The following is a 22,747-nucleotide window of genomic DNA, read 5'->3' as shown; positions in this document are numbered from 1 at the left end:
TTACAGCGTCATGACCATGAAAAGTGGATTTAACGTAGGATTTCTTTTACGTATCTGCTAGGTTGGGGGAAAGACACAATAAAAATCAGGACGTTTATTTTACATACAGCTGGCATGCTTTTAAGAACGAAACAGTTTTATCGAAAAAAAAAAAAAAAAAGAAAAAAAATGTTTTCAGCAGTGGTAATGAGAGCTCTTTGCTCACTTCCCGGCACCGGCCTCCCCTCTCCGTGGTGCTGAAGCGGCTCCCACCGCCCCCGCGGGCTCAGGCCGTGCGCTGAGGGCTCGGCCCCCATCCGCCGTTCCCGCTACCACCGCCCCTGCATCCCCCGCCCCTGCATCCCCCGCCCCTGCATCCTCCGCCCCTGCATCCCCCGCCCCTGCATCCCCCGCTCCTGCATCCCCCGCTCCTGCATCCCCCGTTCCTGCATCCCCCACTTCTGCATCCGCCGCCCCCTCACCCGGCCGGGCCGCTGCCGCTGCGGCTCCTGCGCTGCCCCCGCCCCGCGGCCGCGCAGCGCCGGGCGGGCTCCGGCGGGGCTCCATGGCGGAGCGCGGGGCCTGAGGCGGCGGCATGGAGGCGGATTTCGCCGCCTTCGGGAGCCCGCTGTGCGGCGAGGTCAAGCGCTTCTGCAGGCGGGTGCGGGAGACCTACCGGGAGATCCAGGAGGACCTCACCCCCTACAAGGATGACCGATACTACCGGTACTGCCGGGCGCGGCTCCGGCCGGGGCTCCGGAGGGGACCAGGGGCCGTACTGGGATGCGGGCGGGGGTTTGGGTGCCGAGCATCAGGCGAGGAGGCCCCGGCTGAGCGTCCGGGAGGGGTCCCCCGGTCCCGGGGCTGCTTCAGGCCTGCTCCGCCCTGGAGATGTGGTCTGGCGGTGCCTCCCGGGCAGAAAGCCCCACGCCTCTCTTCCTACTATCACCTATTAACATCCTTACACAGGCAATGTCCATCTGCGTTATTCTGCGCTATGCCTTTTCCACTATCGTAGCAAGCGAGGAGGATTTGTTCTGCGGGGGAATGTGATTCTGTTCTGTTGAGCAGACGTGAAACGACACTGGAATAGGATAGGAACAGCTTAGGAAATCAGAGTGGTTGGCAAAGGTTGAGATCAGAAGGAACAGATGTACTGCGTGGGCTACACCCACGTTTTTCTGTGCCTTGCCCTGTCTGCTGTTTCCATGACTGACCAGTGATGGCACAAGGATAGGAAGGACTCCAAAGATGTTGGAGGCATGGGTTATAAATGAAAAAAAATTTTTGAATTGGTGAAAGGTTCTGAAAAAGTACAATGAAAACCAGGAGAAACAGATGCCAGGAACTATGCAGAGAATGAATGCTCTTCAGCCACAAAAATACAGGTTGGGGAATGAACAGCTATATAATATTTTTGTTAAAAAAATATGGAAATTATAACCTTTTATAAAATAACCTCTTTCAAAAATGACATTATCTTATACATGTGAAAAAGGTAATAATTTGTGGTGTACAGCAGAAGCGCAGTTCATAAGATGTGCGAATTAAACAATCTACTGTAGTCACCACTCCAGACATTAGTTGGAGCTATGTCCAGTTCTAGGCTCCGCACTTCAAGGGTCTGCTAGTGGAAGAGAGGATAAGGACAGAGAAATGGATAATCAAAAGCCTAGAAAACATAGCTGTGAGGAAAAATTGGGGTTAGTCCCCCAAGAGCACAAACTCTGAAGTTGTAGGAATAGGAATTTCTGTAAAGAGAAACTTCATTTCATCTTCAACAAAACATTACAGAGTAATATTAACTGAAGAAATAAAAGTTCATATTAGATATTTCAAAAAAATTTCTGAAAGGGAAGGATGGTAAAACACTATAGAAAGGATTATTCAGGGAGACTGTAGCATCTCCATCACTTGAGACCTTTTAAAACTTTTGACAAATGCATGGCAAGAAAGTCGTATATCTGGTAGATGCTCTCCCGGGGCAGAAGGAAAGATGAGGTGCCTTGTGAGGTCTCTTCCAGCTCTATTTTTCTATGCATCTGGGCAGTCTGTTCATGCACAGTGCCCCAGCTGTTCTGCTTAAATCATTTGACTTCAGTATGCTGTGTCTGTTTTTCCCAGTGAAGGGGCAGGTGGTCCATTAGATTGAATTTGTCTCATTGTTCACAACAGCAAAGACTACAGAGAGTCACAGAGTTTGGAAACACTGCCTGACAGCTTGGCAGAGTTTAACAAAACCATGGTCCTTCCTGGCAAAACAGCAGCTCCTTGTACCAGAGTATGGTGTAAGAAGCCATGGGATGTGATAAGGAGTGATGCAAATGTACCTGTGTGCAGCTGGCAGCACATTAATGAATACTGGCACTAGAATGGAGAAAGAGGGGAGACACGAGCCTGTTGAATTAACAATTAAGAGGTCTCGAGAGAGGCATCTGGTTCAGCTTTTTATCCAGATAAAACTCGAGCTCTCCAACATTCTGTTCTTGAAACATTTTTATGACTTAAGGGTGTATAGAGGGACTCTATGTATCGAAAAGATGCTACCTCACCAAATCAAATAAGCTTGTACAGTTAGTGCTAGATTACCCTATATCCAGAGACAATATCCCCAGGAGGCATCTTGGCAAGGAAACAAAATTTCCTGACTTAGAAGTCATGCTAGTATTTCTTTGCATTCTCAAAATCTTAACCTAAGTGACTGGCATAAAATAAGTTTCTGTTACTGCCACTGCATACCTCCTGTTCTGTTGAGTGTCTCCCTTCAGCATTATGAATGGATGTAACCATGGCATCTGCTTTTCAGATTTCTGGTAAGGAGGAAGGTTTCTTGATGCTACTGTGCATTCTTTTTACAGCCAACTCTCAGGAAGGAGAATTAGATACTTGATGCTCTTCTCCCTCTTTATTTTACTCAGTATGTTTGGTCAGGTTATAAATGAGCACACTGAAGAGATGTAATTGGGAGACTTACTGCTCTGACAGCAGAAGCAATTTTGAAAATTTGACCAAGGAAATTCTGTGTGGCTTGTTTTTACCTCAAACCAAGGAAGTTCTCTAAAATAATCGGGTTACTAAAAGCAAATAATACCTTATACCAGACCAACAAAATGAAAAGATGGTAAAACCATATAAAAGCATGTGTTTTTTCTTTTTTGCACACAGTATTCACAGGCATCAGGCTCTCAACCACTGTCAACCTTAACTCTCCTCTCTAGCTGATAAAACAAAGCCATTGAGCTATCCAGCTAGTGGTTTCATTGCTTCTTCAGAAATGGAGCAATCTACTCTGTTTGACCCTAGGGAAAGGGATTGGGAGCCACGAGGTGCTTGTAATCAGTATTTCCTAGGAAAAAAAAATTGCCTGCTGCAATCTCATTCCTGATTTCTTTAAGGACAACCTTCTCTGAATGCCAGCTGGAAAACTCAAAACTGGAAGGCTTTGGAGTAGAGCTGATACAGAAATGGAAAAGCACCAAGCAGTCAGTCCCCTTTGTGATTCTTGACTCAGGAGTGCTCATTGTATGCTGTGCTGCTCATGCTCATTCTCAGCGACAGGGGACTCAGTACAAGGGGGTGATCTACCTCAGAGACAGCTGATGAAGCTGTTATCCCAAGTAACTGTCCTCTTGCTGCATGGATGGCTGAGTCATTTCTGATTCAGCTCTGAGGCCGTCCCAGTTTAGTGACATATTTTGGTGATGTTTTCCTTTAGAGCACAGTGTTCTTGAACATGTGGTTCCACAGCTGTCTGTGAGCAGCCTGTTCATTGGGCGCAGGGGACAGCTAAGGTTGGCAGACTCCTCAGCCACCCCAAGCTACGTCAACCTCACTCAGCAGAGCCCCGGAGTCTCATTCATACTACAGAGAGGGAGGGGTGTCTATGTTAGTGAGTTTGTTCTTCCCAACAGCCCAAAATATTCTTTACCTTGAGCCTCCTGGTGTATTTCCCCATGAGCAAGTGCTAGTTTACTCAGCCATCTGAGAGAGATGGAGAAAGCAGGGCTAGCCATGGCTCAGCACACTGATGAATGCCATCTGTCTAGGTTAATAGTTCCCTTAGGCAGACATGGTGCTGCATGTTGTGCTTGTCAAAGAGACTGTATACTTACAGACTGATGGGTGTTATAATAAATAACCTCATTGGTAACCTAAATACAGGCTTGGTCTGGACTCAAGTGCACTGAAGATTAGCCTGTATTACACCATGGGATGTAGATAAGCTCAGAGAAGACAGAAGAAGTGTTACGCTCTTCTGTCAGTCATGGGGCCTGCCATAAGGCATATCAGACTTACTGCAGCAACTTTAGGGTTGTTTTAATTTACACCTCTGAAAAATTGCTCCAAACAAGCCACTTGAATGAACAGTTCTTTCATTTGTTTGGTGTCTCCCCCTCCCGCTCCATTATGTTCCTTCCTCCCTTAGCATGCCTCCTGGCCAGGATAGCAGGGCAGGGAGGGCTGGCAGATGACCGTCAGTAGACTATTTAAGTAGACTGTTGGTAAGAAAAGAGCTTAGCACGAATGCTTTTAAAACACATTTGCATCTGTTCGACATGTTAGTAGTGAGATACCAAAGCTTGCCAGAAGATATCAGGCTTCCCAATCAGCTGGCAGTTATTTTATTTTTCAATAGGAATTTCATAATTCTATCCTCTATGTAATGTTGAAGAGTTCAGCTTGTTGGAACCATTTGGATAGGAAGGGAAGAAATGGAAGTGCCTACCTGATAAGAGCGGAGAGAGCAGGAGAGTGGCCAAATTGTGGTCTGACATCAGAGTTGCATAACTGCAAGTTACCACATGGTATTCCTGAAAAATCAATTTCTAGGTTAATGAACATGTCCCCCTGGCCAATCAGCTTACACAGGGAAGCACAGTGTTGATCCTGAATTTAGTAATAACACTGAGAGATTGAGATAAATGACCTACAATCTGCCCTGCTTTAAATACGGGATACATTTTAAACTTCTATCATGCAATAATATAGCATTTCGTACATCAAAAAGAAAAGGCTATATATAGGACATGATGAAACATATTATTTAACTCGCAGCTTTAACTAATGCTTGGTGTTGCTATACAGGTAACAGAAGAGGTAATTATAGATGATACTGATACTCCTAATTCCTCAACCTCTGCTATTAGTGTTTCCAGTTCATTAAAACATAGACATCTTCAAAACATGTGGGAAAATTTCATTCCCTGTGGTTCTGCTCCTTTGGTAAAAGACCAGAGAATAGTCCATTTGGCTCAGCAATAAAGAGAAGCTGTTAATTTTTCCCTAGAGGAACCAGTGCCTGTGTGCTTCAGAGAAGAAACTTGAAGTTGCCAGAGAGGGCTGTTGTGATAAGTATACACTTCTTCTCACCTTCTTAAAATCTTTCCCAAGTGCTCAAAGTGCAAGTCTGTGAGAAGCCATGGGGTCATCAAGACCTTGCTGGAGAACTGTAGTCAAATTCCTTGAATATTCGTGCTGCTTCCAGCCTAGACCCAGGCATGATCTTCACTGGCTGCTTCGAACCTCAGCTAGTACCCCTCTCTTGTTCTTCCAGGGCTCACTGCTGGGTTCTGGCAATCAGGGGAAGAACCTGAATGACCCTGATGTGAAGTACAGAGCTATGGCCAGAAAGCTTGAAACAGAAGGATGAGACTAACACTAACTTCATAATTGCTTTAAGATCTCATAAACTGGCTCTGTGGCTGGAAGAACCCATCTTAGCTCTCATTTCCCTGGTCATACATTTCTGCTCTCTTCCTCATCTGCCCACAATTAGTCTGTATTTGCACAGTGACTGCGTCCCGCAGGTCACGAGTGATGACGTAACTGCCCATAGGGCAATGGAATGAAATTAATAATATTATTAAAGTTAAGTACTTTTACAAAGTAAATGCAATAAAACCATCTTACCAACTAAGTAAGCTTTTAATAAAAGCATTTGATTGTTGCAGAGATAAGTATAAAATTATATATTGACTGGTCTATCTAAACATTTCTGGGGTCATCCCAAGAGGGCTCTACCTTGTTTACATGACAAACACCAAAGCCAGGCAGTTACTCTGAATTAAATTCTAGACTACATACCAGGTTTGCCCATTTAAGTGACTGCAGTGCTGGCTTTCTATAAGCAAATGTTAGAGCTATCAAAAATGAGTACAAAATACAGCTTGGCTAAATCCCTAAAACTGCCTACATTGCTAACCAGTGAATCAGTTGACAATCTTTGTTGTCCAGTCTTAGGACATTTAACAGACTGTCAGAACAAAAATCCAACTTCATCCTAGTATTTGTGCAAGAACAAAATAGTTGGAGGTGCAATCTAGAGATTTTTATTAAGCAGTGTGTTTAAAGCAGTTGCTTACTACTAGGATTTAATTTGTGGCGCTTGCAGGCTGACTGAATTCTCTGCAAACATGATACATCAATCACATCCCTTGAATACCACAAAACTGCATGCAGGTGAACACAGCAACAGCATTTTAATTCCACTGAAAGAGCTGGTAAACAAAATCATTTGCAAACTGGATGGCTGTCTCTAACAGGCACGAAACATGCACGTGTACAGCATGGATACATCACATTGGTCTTTTCACCTAAAATGGATAGGTTAAAATTGGATTTAATTCAAGCTCAAAAAGGGCACTGGAAATGTGGAAAATATTACTGCTACCCTGATGCAATGACACATTTGACCTCATAACTAATGGTATGAGGCCAAGTGCCAGGTCCTGCACTTTGACCACAACAACCCCATGTAGTGCTACAGGCTAGGGGCAGAGTGGTTGGAAAGCAGCCTTGTGGAAAAGGACCTGGAGTTGCTAGTCAGCAGCTGGCTGAACATGAGCCAGCAGTGTGCCCAGGTGGCCAAGAAGGCCCGTGGCATCCTGGCTTGTATCAGAAACAGTGTGGCCCAGCAGGATCAGGGTGGTGATTGTCCCTCTGTACTTGGCACTGGTGATGCCACAGCTCAAATCCTGTGTTCACTTTTGGGCCTCTCACTTCAAGGATGTGCTGGAGCAGGTCCAGAGAAGGACAATGGAGCTGGTGAAGGGAATGGAGTGCAAGTCCTGTGAGGAGCAGCTGAGGAAGCTGGGGGTGTTCAGCCTGGAGAAGAGGGGCTCATGTGAGACCTCCTCACTCTCTACAACTACCTGAAGGGAGCTTGTAGCCAGGTGGGGGGTCAGTCTCTTCCCCCAGGCAAGCAACCATAAGACAACAGGACATAGTGACATAGTCTTAAGCTGTGCCAGGGAAGGTTTAAGTTGCATATTAGGAGGAATTTCTTCACAGAAAGGAATGGACTGCCCAAGGAGGTGGTGGAGTCACCGTCCCCGGCGGTGTTTAGCTGAACGCGGCATTGAGTGCCACGGGTCTAGCTGACATGGTGATGTCGGGTCATAGGTTGGACTCGATGATCTCAGGTCTATTCCATGATTCTATTACACTGTGATTTTGAACCCGCAGCGCTTGGCAGGGAAGGACCACCCGCGTGACTGCGCTCCAGGATGGCTCACCAAGGCTAAACCCTTTCCTTCTTCCTTCCTTCCTTCCCTCCCTCCCGCGGCCCCGGCGGGATGTCCCCTCGGGCTCGCCGTAGCGTCCCCCGCTTCTCCACCACCCCCACCCCCCCTCCCCGCCGGCGGCAGCGCCGCCCGCGGGCCAGGCCCTGGCGGGGCCGTGACGTGCGGGGGCCGTGACGAGCGGGCGGTGACGCAGGCGGAAGCGGGCGCGAGGCGCTGCCGGCGGGGGTGCCACGGCAGCGGCGGCGCCGGGGGGAGGTGCCGGCGGTGCGCGCGCGGGCCGCGATGGAGCCGTGAGTGGCGCGCGGGGAGGGGCAGCGCGCGCGGGGTCGCGAGGGGTGGCGGGAGCTCGAGCCTGAGGAGGCACCCGGTTGCTTGGGTCGGGTCCGGGTCCGGGTCCGGGTCTGGGTCTGGGTCTGGGGTGGACCCCATGGCACAGGATTATGTCCAAGCGGTCCTTGAGTATCTCCAGCGAGGGAGACTCCACAGCCTCTCTGGGCAATCTGAATCAAATTCAGGCTATACACGTTAACTCTCGTCAAGGAAATAATCCCGCCGAGGGATAAATGGATGTTTCCGAGGCTTGTGGTTCGTCACTCAGTGACTGCCCGCCTCTTCAGAGGAACGCTCTGATTTTTCCTTTGCTGTGGGGAACAACAACCCCCACCCCCCCGTATCTTCACTCTCAGGTTGTCTGATAAAGGAAAAAGGAAAACTTGTTTTCCTGGATAACTCTTTGCACGAACAGAGCCATAGCCGTGACTAATTATTCAGACTTAAATGAATACAGCAAACAAGAATTAAAAAAAAAAAAAACAAAACAAAGCAAAACTCCCCCATGCACAAGTATTTTTAACATAGCCATGGTTAGCTGTCAGTTGTCATATGGCAGTTCTGTAAAGTACTGTTAATGTTAATTTTATGCCTCTTTTTATGTAGTCATGTGGCTGCCTCATTAGCTATTAAACGTTGTGGAATACGTCTGCAAGAAGAAATTCAAGGTCTTCTGAGGGACACCGAAGCGAGCAATGTCTTTAAACCATGAGGAAGTGCAGGGTGTATGGATAGACCCAGTACTGTGAATGTAGGTAGCATATATAATAATTTAAATCAAAGTGGTTTTGGTGGTTTTATTTGGGAGTAAGCCTAAAATAGAAAAGAGCAGTTGGAGGCAGAGATGTTGAGGCTAATATGTCAGAAAAACTGCATGAAAGTGAGTTATTTCTGATTTTAATATCAACTGTGTGCCTACGTACTGCTTAATCTCAGTTTTGCCACAGCCTTCCCTTCTGTAAAGTGAAAGTCTTCAGTGAACACTGTTGTATAACAGGCTCTGTTTTTCAAGATGGCCTTTATCAAAGACTTCGTTGTGCAGGCATGAGAGGTGATTTGAAGATGAGGAATAGCCTGAGAAACATTTTGCTGAAACTTTGAACCAAAACTTTACTCAAAGAGCAAGATTTAACCCACCTTTACATCTCACATAGAAATGGGCACTGAAAGATTGCAGGTGTTAGGAGTGTGTGTTTCCAAAGTTTACTCTTACCACAGATTGTATTAATGCAGTTCAGTTGTTGCTACTATTTGAGATGTCTAATTATAATATTTGTCTGTATCTCAGTGCTTTCTGCTCCTTTGCAGTTAGTTTCAGACGTAATTTAATTATAAAATACTCCTGAGTTAGGAGAAAGCTCAATGTGGGCAGTAAGAGCTGCCTGAAAGATCTGCAGACTCTTGGATGTCTAGTCCCGAGCTTTTGACTGCCATAGCTAGGGAGCATCTTCCGCTGGTAAAGCAAAGCACAGTTATTTACTTGTTTGAACAGATGCTTCCAGAGTAAGGAAGGAACTTTTTATGATTTTCTCATGAGTGCGTTTCAAACATTTTATTCTTTTTTTGGTCCTTCCAGACGTGAGGAAGAAGCTGTTAGTGGAGGATCAACAACTTGCACTTCTGTGTATTCACAAACTTTATGTAATGTGTTTCCAAAAGGCAGATGTTTAACAGTGAACATATGGGAAGACCGTTTAATCTGCTTTGTGTGTCAGCTGGTGATAGGTGAAATGAGGCACTCAGAACCACACAAGGAAGTTCTGTTACTGCGGCGAGGGGCAGTGAAGCATACATCACCTCATAAGAATGCTATAAATTGTTGTTTGCACTCACGAGAAACGTAGTTAAGGTTTGGCTGAGTTCTTACACTTCTTCTTAATAAGTGTCCATGTTGCCTTACTGACTTGTAAAGCAGCACATTCAGTCAGTGGCTTAGATGAGACTTGAGGAGTACCAGTATGAAAGAAAGGAAAACACAGAGCGTGTCCCTGCTCTCCCTGGTCTCTGCTCTTTGTTAGGTACCATCATCACTGTTCTTAGGTAGATGCACAACCTTCCCATTTTGACTAATTGGTGTTGCACCAGCTTTAGAGGAGCTGGAATAAAGAATGAGCCAGTGTCTGGAACATGTTTCTTCTAAAGCTCTCAAGCCCATCTGTGCTCTGGTATATGAGCAAACAAAGGTGATAATTGCCAATAGTTGTAACCCTGTGTTGGCTGAGTGGGGAACTCTGGTGACCTTCCTGGAGAGGGAGGACTATGGAGAGAGAGCTGCTTTTCATGTTCATATTATGCATTTTGAAGTGTCTTCAAAAACCTGGAAATTAGGAAACTTATCGAAAGAACCGAGAATACGCACAGCAAGTCAGAGGTATCCTGCATCAGGCTGTAGCTGTTAAGTGGATGCCCAGATGTAAACTGTTTAGAACAGCACAAGCACATGTTGAACTTTCCTGCAAACATATGATACTCTTCCAGTTGTCAGCTGTTCTTGATCCATGGACTTTCCCATCCAGACCCGGTTTCTGTGTATTGAGAGATCCTCAGTATGCGCTCTGCCGTGAAATACTTAGTATCCAGTTGAACCTTTATAGTTAATTTAGGTATGTCGGCATTTTAGGTACCATTTTTATATATCAAGGATTTTCTTGTTAAGATTAGTACTTTAGTATCTCAAGATAATATCCCATACTTGGCATACTTAGGTAGACAGGGAATACCAGGTCATTTGTGGAACTGAAGAAGCATTTGGAACTGGTAGAAAAATGCACCTTGTTTATTTAGTTATTCAAGTACTAGTACAGATGTAATGGCTTTAACATGGTTTAAGTACATAAAGGCTGAAGTTTTAAGACACTGATTTAAGAAAAATACTGTAGTTATACCCTGCAAAAGTTGTGCAGACAAGTTCTGGTTTGAAATGCCTCTATTAATTGGCATTTTTAAATGTCAGCCTTAGAATCATCTTCATCTGTGAGACTTCTGTGTGATGACCTCTGACAGAGATCTGGTCCTGTTTATGTCTGTGGGAATTTTATGTACAATTTGCCTTTTTTGCCTATACAATCAGCTGTTCTGACTTCTAGACTAATGCAGAGTTTCTGCTGCACATAAGGGCATGTGGCAAGGCAAGTTACACTGTGTTTGCAGGTGCTGTGCCTGGAGTCCTGCACAGCCAATTTGTGCAGGACTTGTAACATTTACAATTACTTACTTGCAGTTCTCATTACTTCTGTAAGGTTTTCCTCCTTTCCCCACCTCTTTTGTGACTTAAATTAAGGTTTGGATCTCTCAAACTTTACAGAAAAGGAATAATGTAGTTTTTTTATAGTGATTTGTTTGAAGAGGATGATTTTTAAAGAAAATAGAAATGGTTGTTGTTATTAAATCCTTGTACTGGTGATTTGTTTGCCTTGCTTATAATGGCTGCTATGCATGAAGGCACATGGTACCTGGTCCTAGAGTTCAGGCTGGGCTTATGGAAAGGATTTCAACCCCTTTTCTGCAATTTTTCATTAATGTGATGAACCAGTAAGGAAACTGTTCAGCTGGTGAAAAGAAGTTTTATTCCAAGCTAAAAGGGAGTACTACCATTAAAGTCTTATGGTTTCATTTCTTTCCATGATGATGCTCATATAACCTTACTGAAAAACACCAGAACCATTCCATCACCCACCCCCCCCCAGTCCTAGCAGCTTTCCCGTATAAACTGTACAGCTTTCTATGATTGAACCTTCTGGAACAGCACTAGAAAATCAGTTATGTGGTGGCTCAGATCTGGCATAACTCAAAATGCTGGCTTTATTTTGGAAAATGTTGGATTTGTGCTTTTTAGAAATTATGCATTTAACCAAAAGGAAGATGCATTATGTAGGATTAATTATTTGATCTTACTGCCCTTAAGCCAACAGAACTAGAAGTTACCTGTTTCTAAGAGAATGCTATTGGTCTTTTCAGTACTTTTCCCCCCTCTGTTTTGTCTTTAACCTAACGACAAACACCAAAGAGTTGTGGAAGAGATTTCGTTGCTTGTATGTGTATTTGTATTTAAGTGCCTAATAACAAACCTAAGTTCAGTTTTCTGTTTCCCAAGCTTTGGTGGAGTTCTGACAAGAATTCAAAACCTGAGCATGCACATCTAGCAGATCTGGAGTTCTGCCTTACTCCTTGTTAGGGATGATCCTGAAGGGATGAAGTGTATATATAGGGTGTAGAAAACTCATCAAGATCCTGTGCAGATGACTGAGTTGTTAGTGATGTCAGTCCCTTTAGATTAAACTGTCATTACAGGAGACATGGTGCCTTGGACGTTTAAATTATTAATTGTAGTATGAACTATAATGCAACTTTTTATCCCTCTAAGAAATGCTTTCTCTTGCTGAAGTCTTAGGACAATAGAAAGCCCCAGCATAAAAAGAATCTGCAGAATTCTTACATTTAGTGGCATGGATATGTGTGCACATACATATGTGTAATAATTCCTAGTTGTTACCCTTGCTCTATGAAGCAGTGTTAATATTTTTTCCTTAGTGTTACATGTTATCTTGGAGTTCGGTTTCATTTTCTTTGTGGAGAAATGAATGGGGTCTGTTTTCTGCCCCTTTAGAAATGTGACTGACAACTAATTCTATGCTTTCTTTTGCTTCCTGTAGGCTGGCACCGATGCGATTATATACACTGTCCAAAAGGCATTTTGTTCTGGTCTTTGTAGTATTCTTTGTTTGTTTTGGTCTGACAGTCTTCATAGGGATAGCAGGTAAGGACATTATCTTTTTAAAAGATTACAGTTCTTGTATGCTTTGTCTAAACCTGGTGGTATTTACAGTGTATTTAAATGCTAATGAGCTTACTGCCCCTGAGATGTCTGAGGAAGCATTACTCCTGACAGGGAGGAGGAAGTGTTTCTTCCATTTCATTTTTTCGTAGGAGTACTACCTACAACAACTTGGTATTTGCAACTGCTTTGCAGAGCAGAGTCAGTAAAATAAAACAAACCTAATTTAATTAGCATATTTTTTCAGCAGACTGCTGCATTAGTTGTTTTTCTTTTTGTTTTTGCCTGTAAAGTGATGGTGCTAATACTTGATTTCCTGTGAGAAAACTGATGACCGTTTGTAAAGCCTTCTAAATGTTTCAGTAATAAATGCCACAGAAAGAATAAATATTTTAGTAGTATAAAAATATGAACTCCAGTTGTCAAACATGTATGAGCTTTGGTCTCTGGTTTCAAAGATCTTTGCTGGAGTCTTGATGTGATCTGGGAGGCTAAGCGCTTAGTGTCTGGGTACTTATCCTGAAGGTCAGAGAGATTTGATCCACAAAGATGCAGTGTCACTAGGGAGTTGAAAAGCATGGGAGCTTTATTTTATGCCAGAGAGCTTTTCTGGGTGTAAAACATACTTGAAAAGTAAGTCAGTGTGCTGTCACAGCAGTGTTAATATACTGGTACTCTGCTGTCAGGAGAGCTTTGTCAATACAGAAGTGACAGACGTTGAGGGGAAGGGAGGGACTTGTACTTATTAAGCAACCCATCCTTATATAAGAATTACTTAAGGTTGTTACCATCTTCCCCTGCTTTACTGCTTATTTCCACATCACCCAGCATGTCCACTGTGTTCTCCTGCGCCCCTCTCTGACACTTTTTGACCTGTTTGTAGGATTGTTTCTACCTCTGGCCTGTCCTTCATTTCCTTCAGAATGAGAAGGGCTGCCCAGGCCTGGGAGTCATCTGTTCCTGCCTGCCTTGGAAAGAAGAGGGGATTAATTGGAGGCAGCTGTCTAGGCTTTTTATGCCCATCTGCGCTTTGTAGGCAGTACATTTTTCATAATAGCATTAAATAATAAAAGTTGTCTGTGAAACAAAACCTTCTTTCCTGCTGTTTGATTTATTGTAGCAGCCTAAGGTCCAAATAGACTTTCAGTTCATAAAGTTAACCACTGATATTCCTGGGACTTGCCTAAGGATGCTGAAGGGCATTATTTGGCCACTGAAATACCATAGAAATACATTTACAAAAGTGCATTTTATATGAATGATAAAGGGAAAAAAATGGAATTACTTAATTTATTGTAATTTGGTTTTAAAATTGAACCATATTTGTAGCTGTATATTTATACTGCTAGGTTGCAAGAAGTGAAAGTTGTTTTACATAAGATAGGCAAAAAGCAGTGCTCCTGGAAGAGAAAGCTGAGCACTTCGTTCTTAATTGGTAGCAGAACCTTAGAGAGAGCTGTGTTGGTGTGTTGCATTGTCTGTGTGCAGAGTGATCCGATGATATGGTCACCTTTGGCCCAGGGGACTTTGCTGCTGTAAGCAACATCCATACCCTGCTGGGGTCCCAGGCCTTGCTTGTGATCTCCTTCAGGAACTGCCATGGCTGTGGGATTCTTGTCCTCGTAAGACTGGTTTGCTGGATAGTTTTGTTGACAAAGCGCGAACACCATTTATTATTATAACTTAATTATTTTTAAAAGAATGGTGTTTACCTTGGGAGGAGACCCACTGAACACTTACTGTGATGTTTTCTGTGGCTTTTGTTGACAGCTGCTTGCTTCCTGTGAATAGAAGGAGGGGCAGTAACAGTAGAATGCTCCGTCACTAAAGGGTGCAGTCTGAGAAAAACTCGCCAAACCCACTAAGTAAATGAAAGCATGGGAGATACATCACTATTTTCCGTGCTGCTTGAATATGCCACTGCCCATACTTGGCATCTCTACCTGCCGTTTGGGAAGCCTAGCAGAAGTCTTGCTTTTCATCTGAGAAAATAAGACAGTTTAATCTGTGGTAGCAGTTGCTCCTCAGTTCTTGTAACCCAAGACAGATGCAGACTTGTTTGATCTTTTTCCCAAGTTGCACTCACTTTCTTTCCCTTTTCCCAATGGGTCTATGTTATCTTTGGGGTGAGACAAGTGTAACAAAAATCCAAGGTGCAGAACTCATTTTTCTGGACCTGTGCAGTTTTCCTGTTTACCACCTCAGCGTGGTTCTTTGCTTTCAACTGTGATTCTGTTAACTGAGCAAGACTGAAAAAAACCAGTAACAATTCAAATTAGTCTCCACAGCATCATTATGGTCAGTTGCCTAAAAAAGCTTTTATATATTGCTTGCTACAGAAGTAACAGTTAGTGGCATTAGAACATTGTTTGTTTGGTTGCTGCTTTTAAAAATTGTGACTGTGATTTCTCTGTCCCAATATTGGTTCATATCTTCCAATTAAAAAAAAAACTTATAAAAAGGTCTAATTCTTTTAGTTTTGTGAGGAACTAATTACTGACACATGATGACTTATTATCTGTGAACACTTACTGAAATTGAGTTATGCTTTTTAAAAACAAAAAATGCCTTTCAAAAATCTGCCCTGTTTATATGTACTTGAGAACTGAAAAATCCAGTGATGCAGAACTGACTTTATGGTGGGTGTCTGTTAGTGATATTGAACTGCAATCCTAATATGAAATTTTGACTGTGATGGGTGAAATTAATAATTTTTCCATTTAAAGTCTGTAAGATAGTTAATACTGTTATTAGAGTGGTTGTAGGAGCCCAAACAGTACTGCATGTTTAGAGCTGTCATGACAGGTAACCTAAAATACTTCTTGCACAGAGTGATGCCATGTTGCTCATTTCTAAACTTCCTTTTTCTCCATTGTTTCCCTGTGGTAACTCTGAAGTCCATGGTCTTTGTGAAAAACTGCTTTTCTTGCATAATTTTTTTTAATACTGAGCTTATGGCTGAAAGAGCCTATTGTGAGGATTAACAAATTACATTAAATTGCCAGACCAAATATATAGGGGGAGAGACCATTTGGACAGCGAAATCTTACTGTGACTGGGAAGCCTCTGGTGACCAAATGCACACATTTGTATGTCCCACTTTTGTCCCTACCTGCTCTACATCTCCTCTGTGTTTGTTCACACCCCAGCGTATAAACACAGATCTTTTTTTAATCTTCCCTTTGACTTTTCTGGTTTAGTCCTTGCATGTTTTGTGTAAGTACAAACGTGTGCATTCTTCTTCTTCACAGTAGTGTGTGTTCTTCCATACCTAAGAAGGCTAAGGAGAAACTATACCACTCTCTACAACCACCTTATCAGAGGATACACAGAAGATGGGCCTAGACTTTTCTCAGAGGTGCATGACAATAGGCAGCAGACGCAAGCTGGGACATAAGAAGTTCCAGTTAGATATTAGGAATTTTTTTCTTACAATAAGGGTGATTAAATATTGGAACAGGTTTCCCAGAGAGGCTGTGAGAGTCTCTGTCCTTAGAGATGTTAAAGACTTATTTGGACATGGCCCTGAGCAACCTAATTAAACAAGAAAGGACTAGATATTCTCTGGAGCTCTCTTCTAACATAAATTATGATTTGATTGCTTCCCATTTACTGCATACAGAACTAGAGGTAGGATGCGAGTGGATGGATCAGTACATGTTAAGTGTGTGCATGTCCATATCCAGAATGATTGGAGGAATGATTGCATAAAAGGTCTGGTATCGAGTTGAACATCTCCCACTACAATTGGACATGCAGCTCTATTAAATGGATTGTCTGTTTTAGGAGAAATTGTTTGTACAACTTCTATGCAGTTATCTTTATTTATGTGATGACATTCATCGTGTATCGTAGCCCCAGATTTCTGTAGAAAAGGAGGAGCTTAGTCTGAGTAAACTGAGAACTGTTGCTAAACAAAATGTGGGTATCTTGGCTTGAACAGGCTGATGCAATGAAAATCCATCTTTATCCAGAAAGTACTGTTGCTGTGATTGTGTGGGCAAGTACACTACATGTGCATAAAAGGGCACTGGCATCATGCATACAAATACAATGGGATGTGTTTGCCCTGGTGCCCAAGCCTTGAGAGCAATGTGTTGTGGATGCTGTGCTGTACTTAAACTATTTTGACCGTGCAAACTTTATAGTTCAATTAAACATGCTGTTTTTTCAGGTGGTTTCTGCAGCCCTTGCTGAGCTTTGAGTCTCTGTAACAAAAGCACCACTGGTACTTAGCCAGCTTTTTCCTGTAGCTGAGTACTTTCATGACTGCACTCCCATAAAAAGCTTAGGATATATTTATATAACTACTGTGTTGTTTGTTGTAGTAGAGTACACATTTCAGGGCTTCTGATATGGAGTTCTTGATTTATAATTTACTTCCTATTTAATCATGCCTAGAAACACTATGTCAGAGTTGCTTAAAGGAACATTCAGGCCAAGTTTATAAATTATATTGAAATGTCCAAGTGATTTACCCTTCAACTTAAACATCTGAAAAGTGAGATACTATCTACCTGCTTTGCAGGCGGGGACTTTATACAGTCATTTGAAAACCTGTATCTACATCATTACTTACCACTATTATGTATACTTCAATATTGTTTTCTTTTTTCCTTCTTGTATACTGTGTAGGTCCTAATGTAATTGAAACTTCTGTAGCAAGAACAGACTTAAATAACAGCCTAAAGGTAAGAGTTAAGTATAGTTGGATTACATGAATGGCTTAATTTGATGTTAGTAATATGAAGCATTACGCTAATTTCCCCCAATTATTTTAAGTATTTAAACTTTTACTGGAAAATGTCTTACTGGTGCTTTCCAGTTTGAAACTGAACGTGCAATATTGTCCTACTACTGTGTTATTTCCTGAATGGCCCAGCAGCAATTTCTAGTCTGTTACTGTTGTGAGCAGGCCAGGCAGAGAATTCTAGGATGTTTCCACACAGCAGTTTCTGATAAAGTAACACTTGAGTTTTTCCGGGTGAATTAAGGTTGGAGATTCTTTTAGGGGGTTCAGAAATAGAGACTGAGAACATAAAGTGTAAAACGATGCACTCAGTGGCAATTAATGATATCCCTCTTGTGCTCTTCCTTTGTGCCATCTGGGAAGGAATATTTCTTTTTCTTATTAGTTGTTCACTCTCACATGACCAAGACATGGGATGTGGCTTCCTAATATGAACCTTCACATTCATGTTCTTAAAAGCTTTCTTATTTTGGTTCTTAGTTCTTGCAATTTGTTTCTAGATAGCTCTTCACTGTTAACATAATATCTGAAGTATTTTTTGTGAAAGTGCTAAAAAGGTTTTGGTTTGGTTTGTTTTTTTTTTTTTCTAAGTAAATTTTTTTTAAATGCACAGGAACATTTCTTTGTTTTTCATCTGTTAGTCACCTGTATATGTTTGTACTGATACTGTATTATGGGTGGATTTTATTTTTTTTTTAAAGCACATTTTGATTTCAAATAAGAGAAGTCTTTCCTGCATGTAGGTTTTCTCTGTTAGTGATACCTTCCATTCTTTTGAACTGAATGTAGGAATTTTAGAAAGCATAGTAGAAAATAGTTTTGTTTTCATAATTATAGTAGAACAGGCTTAAAACTGTACAGATAAAGGGCTGCAAACCTGACTTTTGATGTAAAGAGCTAAAAATTGTTACTTATGTTCAGGTTAGGTTCAGGATTTTGTTTTTCATGTCTGAACTTATCTGCTCTACTTTTATGGGCTTTAGGTAGTCCTACCTGTCCTTGCTTCAGTGCTGTGCAAAACACATGTGCTGTTTAACCTAATCCTCTGGACGACTTCTATTTGAGCTGCTTATCATACTGTCCACAGAGTGGCACATATTAAATATTTTCCCCAAAACACTGTCGCAAACATAATTAAGATGTCTTTCATCATTGTAACTACAGATATGCCATGTAAAGTGTAATGGCTGGTGCTAATCTTGTGGGGTTTTTTTACAGCTGAAGCCATTTAATTTAAGTTCCCCACCACTGTCAACTTACAATCAGCAGCTGTGGCTGACCTGCGTAGTTGAGTTGGATCAGCACGATGGTGAGAATCTTACATAATTCTCAGGAAACTTGAGAATAGAAAACTTGCTATAGCAACCGGTTTATTGTATCTTTAATTTCCTCTGTCACACAGATGATCCTGTTGCTTTTTGTCTATGTCTGGTAGATTTTTCCTCTGATACTTTTTCTTCCCCTCTGCCCCCCTCCTTCAGTAAAGACGTGGAGAGCACTGAATTGTAGGCAACAGCTCTGGGGAATATTGTTTGTTATTTCTGTGAAAACAATAGTATCTAGCTAATGTGTCTTTCCTCCTTCGTTTTTGGGAGAATTAGATGTGTAAACTGTAATGATATTAATTTTTCAATAAAGCTTCCCTGTATATATATGGGAAATACTGTATTAGTAATTGTTAATCTGTCAAGATTCACTACAGGGCTTGAGACTAACTGTGTAAGTATTAATATACTGTACTCCTACTTCAGTAAAGTACAACTGCATAACTCTGAGTAGTATTTGGATAACACACACTTTGAACTATATTTGGAACTCTGTTTGGGATTTCATTTCTGCATGTAGCAATAGGTTGATGTTTTCTGTTTTACTTACAGTATCCCTCAAAAAGAATGTTACTATGACAGTCAAAGTACTCGGAGTGGTGAAGGATGGAAGCACACCATATGTTAATAATCAGGTTCACAATCGAACGAGATTACTCAGTTGTGCACAAGTATGTACTTGCTTAAACAAAACTCTGATGCAGTGCACTTTCTTTAAATCTGTTTGTGTGCATGTTGCTTTACATTGCAAATAAGAAGAATGTATTTGTTAAACATGTCTTGGGAAAGACTCTGTAGTGTGGTTTTATTTATAATGGCAACATATTTAGTGATGCTGACCAAGTATCTTCCTATCCATCGTTTTTCTGCTTACTTCTATGACTTGTGTCTATTACCCATTAAAGACCCTTCTTTCTTGTTAGAATTGCTCTTCGTCAGCAAAACAGCGTGTCCTGTTCAGTCACCTAAACAGGTTTAGCAATACTGAATAGAGGGATGTTGTAGTCAAAGATTGGATATGGGATTCCAGCGGAGAGAAAGTTCTCCTCCAACACCTCACACAGCCTGGTTAAAATCAGCTGGCAGCAGTGTTCTGAAAAAGCCAAATTTTTTGCCACCTGTGAAGAAATGTTTAAGGTTTGGAGGTTCGAGTATAATTTTCCCTGAAATTTTTTTAAGCTTGGAGACATCCAAACTAGCTTCTCCAGCTGCAAGTCCTTTAGGAAAGACATAGCTGAAGTTTTTTATGATGAGCGTATATGGTAAATCAAGGGTTTTCTTTATATATATATATCCTACAGCCAAGTGAACAATATGCTTGGGTTTTCTCTTTCCTCTTGTTAACTTTTAAAAATGAATTAGTACAAGATAGCCCCATCTCACAATCCGATGGCCTAGAGTTTGACTGACAGTTATTCAGATCCATCCTGGTGCTGCAAGCAGGTGCTTTCACCAGCTAAAGTGAAAACTAGCCTTGTTTATTGTTCAACCATTGACTTTATCACTGTCTTTATTAATTTCTTCTGGTTTGCCTTTGTGTCATTCAAGAAGCTCTTGATCAGACTGATTGAGATTGGTGAGACATGCAATAAACATCATCAATATGCAACCATTTAGAAACAAATTCTCCATCCTGTACTGACAGTGCATATTCTAGAATAATTTGAAGACTTTTACATACCTTTAACATGCCTTTCATCATTGTAACTACATTCTCTACTGTATGTATTCACAGAAATGCAGTGAAATCATTGTTGCTCACCTTGGCTACCTGAACTACACTCAGTACAACATATTTGTTAGCTTTGAAGATCTAAACAAGTTAACATACACCATCCAGAATATTACTTTCACAGTAAGTATAAAGTTTTATATTAGTAAAAGAAGTCTCTTTAATGCTGTAGAGGTGTGCTTTAACTATAACAAAAAAGTGTCTGATTTTTGAAGATAATTATAGAAATACATTATAATTATTTTTTCTGTCACTACTAATGTCAAAGTTATTGTAGCATTTACTATTGATAGGAGTCTACACCAATTTTTTTCACCTCTGTAGGGAAAGACTTTTCTTTCAGAACTGCTGATGCTGTTTTTTTGTAACAGATAAATTTAGTCTTAATTCCTGGCAGGTATTTTTAACTATAGGCAAGCTAGACTAGAACATCCAGTTTTCTGTATTTGCTTATAGAGGTGTTGCCTCTCTGAAGCATGGTATCTTTTTCAGCTTTTCCAGGACATTTATCTGAATTAGCAAAATTTTCCAGACTTCACAAGAGCATGGGCTAGAAAGACTTAACAAATTCAAAGAAAAATGAAGATTTTTTTTTTTTTATGATTGTGCTTATGAGAAAGAGAAAAATGGTGGTTATTTTCAGCTAAAATAATCAGGCTACTGAACTAATTCACTAAAATAATCTCCGGTGAAATAATTACCTCATTACTGCTTATGAAACACATCATCACTGTGTGTTGATTGGCTCCAGAAAGAAATCTGCACTGGGAGAAAATGGAACGAAACCAAGTTTATAATACACATTACTATGCTGTATTCTACCTGTATATAGCATTTGGAATGTCAGAGCAGGTAGCAAGCAAAAATCTTACTGTAAAGCAAAAATGGTTTTTTTATATGCTAAATTAACTTTCTAAATATTAATATTTGTAGTGCATAGAGCACATCATTAAAAATAAGCTTTAAGGGGAAAAAACCCCTAAGCTCACAAACCCTTTGTTTAGTTCCAGATTTCGAACAGGACAAAGTGTTGGGGCATTTACAGTTGTATAGTTTATTATCTTGCTTTGCAGGCTAGCGTTAAGTCAGACCTCTGTGCAACCCCAAAAAACCCCCAAACCCAAAGCCCTGCTTTCCTGCAGCAACTGAAATTATCAAATTTATTTCATTATTACAATTGTTTATGATGACCTCAGTGGAAATCATAGATTGCCTTTTGTATAATAGGATTCTCTACATATAATTTTCATTCTACATTTACAATTTAAAATGAAAGGTAAAGCTTCTTGTTCACATGAGCAGAGCATATGTTGTACCAGGGAGTTTACATTTCAAAAGTGGCTTCAAAACAGAAGCATGCCAGGTATGAGATAAATTGTTGACAGAGGAGAGTTTATGCAAACTGACATGTTATGATTAATGTTTGTGCCCCTCTAGTAATTAGAGGAGAAGAAGGAGCTTTTCCCCCTAACCTGTGAAAAGATTTTAATATTTCTAGTAAGCTCATTTATTCTTCCCTATTGTGATTTTCTTTTTTTCCACTTCTGATACAAGTGAACAAGCTTTAAGAAAACAAACCCCTTATGGGAAGTTCCCCTGCACCTTATTGATCTCTTCATAGTCTATTTATGCAACTGACCTTGGGAATAAAGAAGAACACACTGGATTTACTCATTTATTGGTATTCAAACTTTGAATGAAAGTGCAATTGAAATCAATGAAGAAAATGTCCTTTTTGCCCTGAGAATTGCTTTAACATATGACAGCATTGATTATGTTACAAAGTGGCAGGATAAAAGAGAAGCAAGGCTATTAGGCTGCTTTGCTTATCTTTTCATCAGATAGTCCTGTGGGCATGAATTCATCTTTGTGACATTTGGCTATACCATTACATTTTGAAAAGCCTGAGAACTTTCCAATATCTGCATAAAGTGCTAATCGTCAATGTCATATGTACCGCGTCAAAACATTGTTCATAGGACCCTTTTTCTTTTATTTTTTTGTAGTGGAAGACCTACAATCCAACTTTTTCACAAGTGGAAATATGGTTCCGGTTTGTCTTTGTAGTTCTTACTTTCATGGTCACGGTAAGATTTTGTTTCAGTTTTTCTGGAGTATATTATATAGACAGCTGATAACACTGCTCTATAAGTGCTGTGTAACCCCAGGCAGCTGGGTAGACATATCGCTGGATGGGTGTAAAAAATGTTGCTGAATACTTATGTAGTTGCTGCTTTTATGTTTTTACAAGTGGTATTAAAGGGACATTAAGAAAATAGGATAAATGGCAAAACTTACTTTTCTAGACTCTGATTTTGGATTAAACAGAAAGAA

At 41.2% G+C, this 22,747-nt stretch overlaps 1 protein-coding gene across 3 annotated transcripts in view; it reads left to right on the top strand.

Annotated features, from left to right (window-relative positions):
• The first annotated feature begins 528 nt into the window (after positions 1-528).
• The window catches only part of TMEM181 (transmembrane protein 181), a 34,197-nt gene continuing 11,978 nt past the window's right edge, over positions 529-22,747 (top strand). Inside the window, exons 1-8 of one of the 3 annotated variants that reach the window (XM_027904717.1) lie at positions 7,731-7,792; positions 8,439-8,583; positions 12,485-12,588; positions 17,242-17,297; positions 18,575-18,665; positions 19,234-19,352; positions 20,417-20,536; positions 22,420-22,500. In XM_027904717.1, the coding sequence (XP_027760518.1) occupies positions 8,582-8,583; positions 12,485-12,588; positions 17,242-17,297; positions 18,575-18,665; positions 19,234-19,352; positions 20,417-20,536; positions 22,420-22,500 (573 nt within the window). In that variant the 5' untranslated portion in view covers positions 7,731-7,792; positions 8,439-8,581. Of the gene's footprint in view, positions 706-7,726; positions 7,793-8,438; positions 8,584-12,484; positions 12,589-17,241; positions 17,298-18,574; positions 18,666-19,233; positions 19,353-20,416; positions 20,537-22,419; positions 22,501-22,747 lie in introns of those variants that run through there. The other 2 variants (XM_027904699.1, XM_027904708.1) reach the window with 2 other exon arrangements.

This window comes from Empidonax traillii, unplaced genomic scaffold (assembly GCF_003031625.1).
Source record: "Empidonax traillii isolate 1590-97213 ecotype Southwest subspecies unplaced genomic scaffold, ASM303162v1 scaffold24:size2376012, whole genome shotgun sequence".
Taxonomy (NCBI): Eukaryota; Metazoa; Chordata; class Aves; order Passeriformes; family Tyrannidae; genus Empidonax; species Empidonax traillii.
This window is presented reverse-complemented; position numbering and strand designations above follow the sequence as displayed.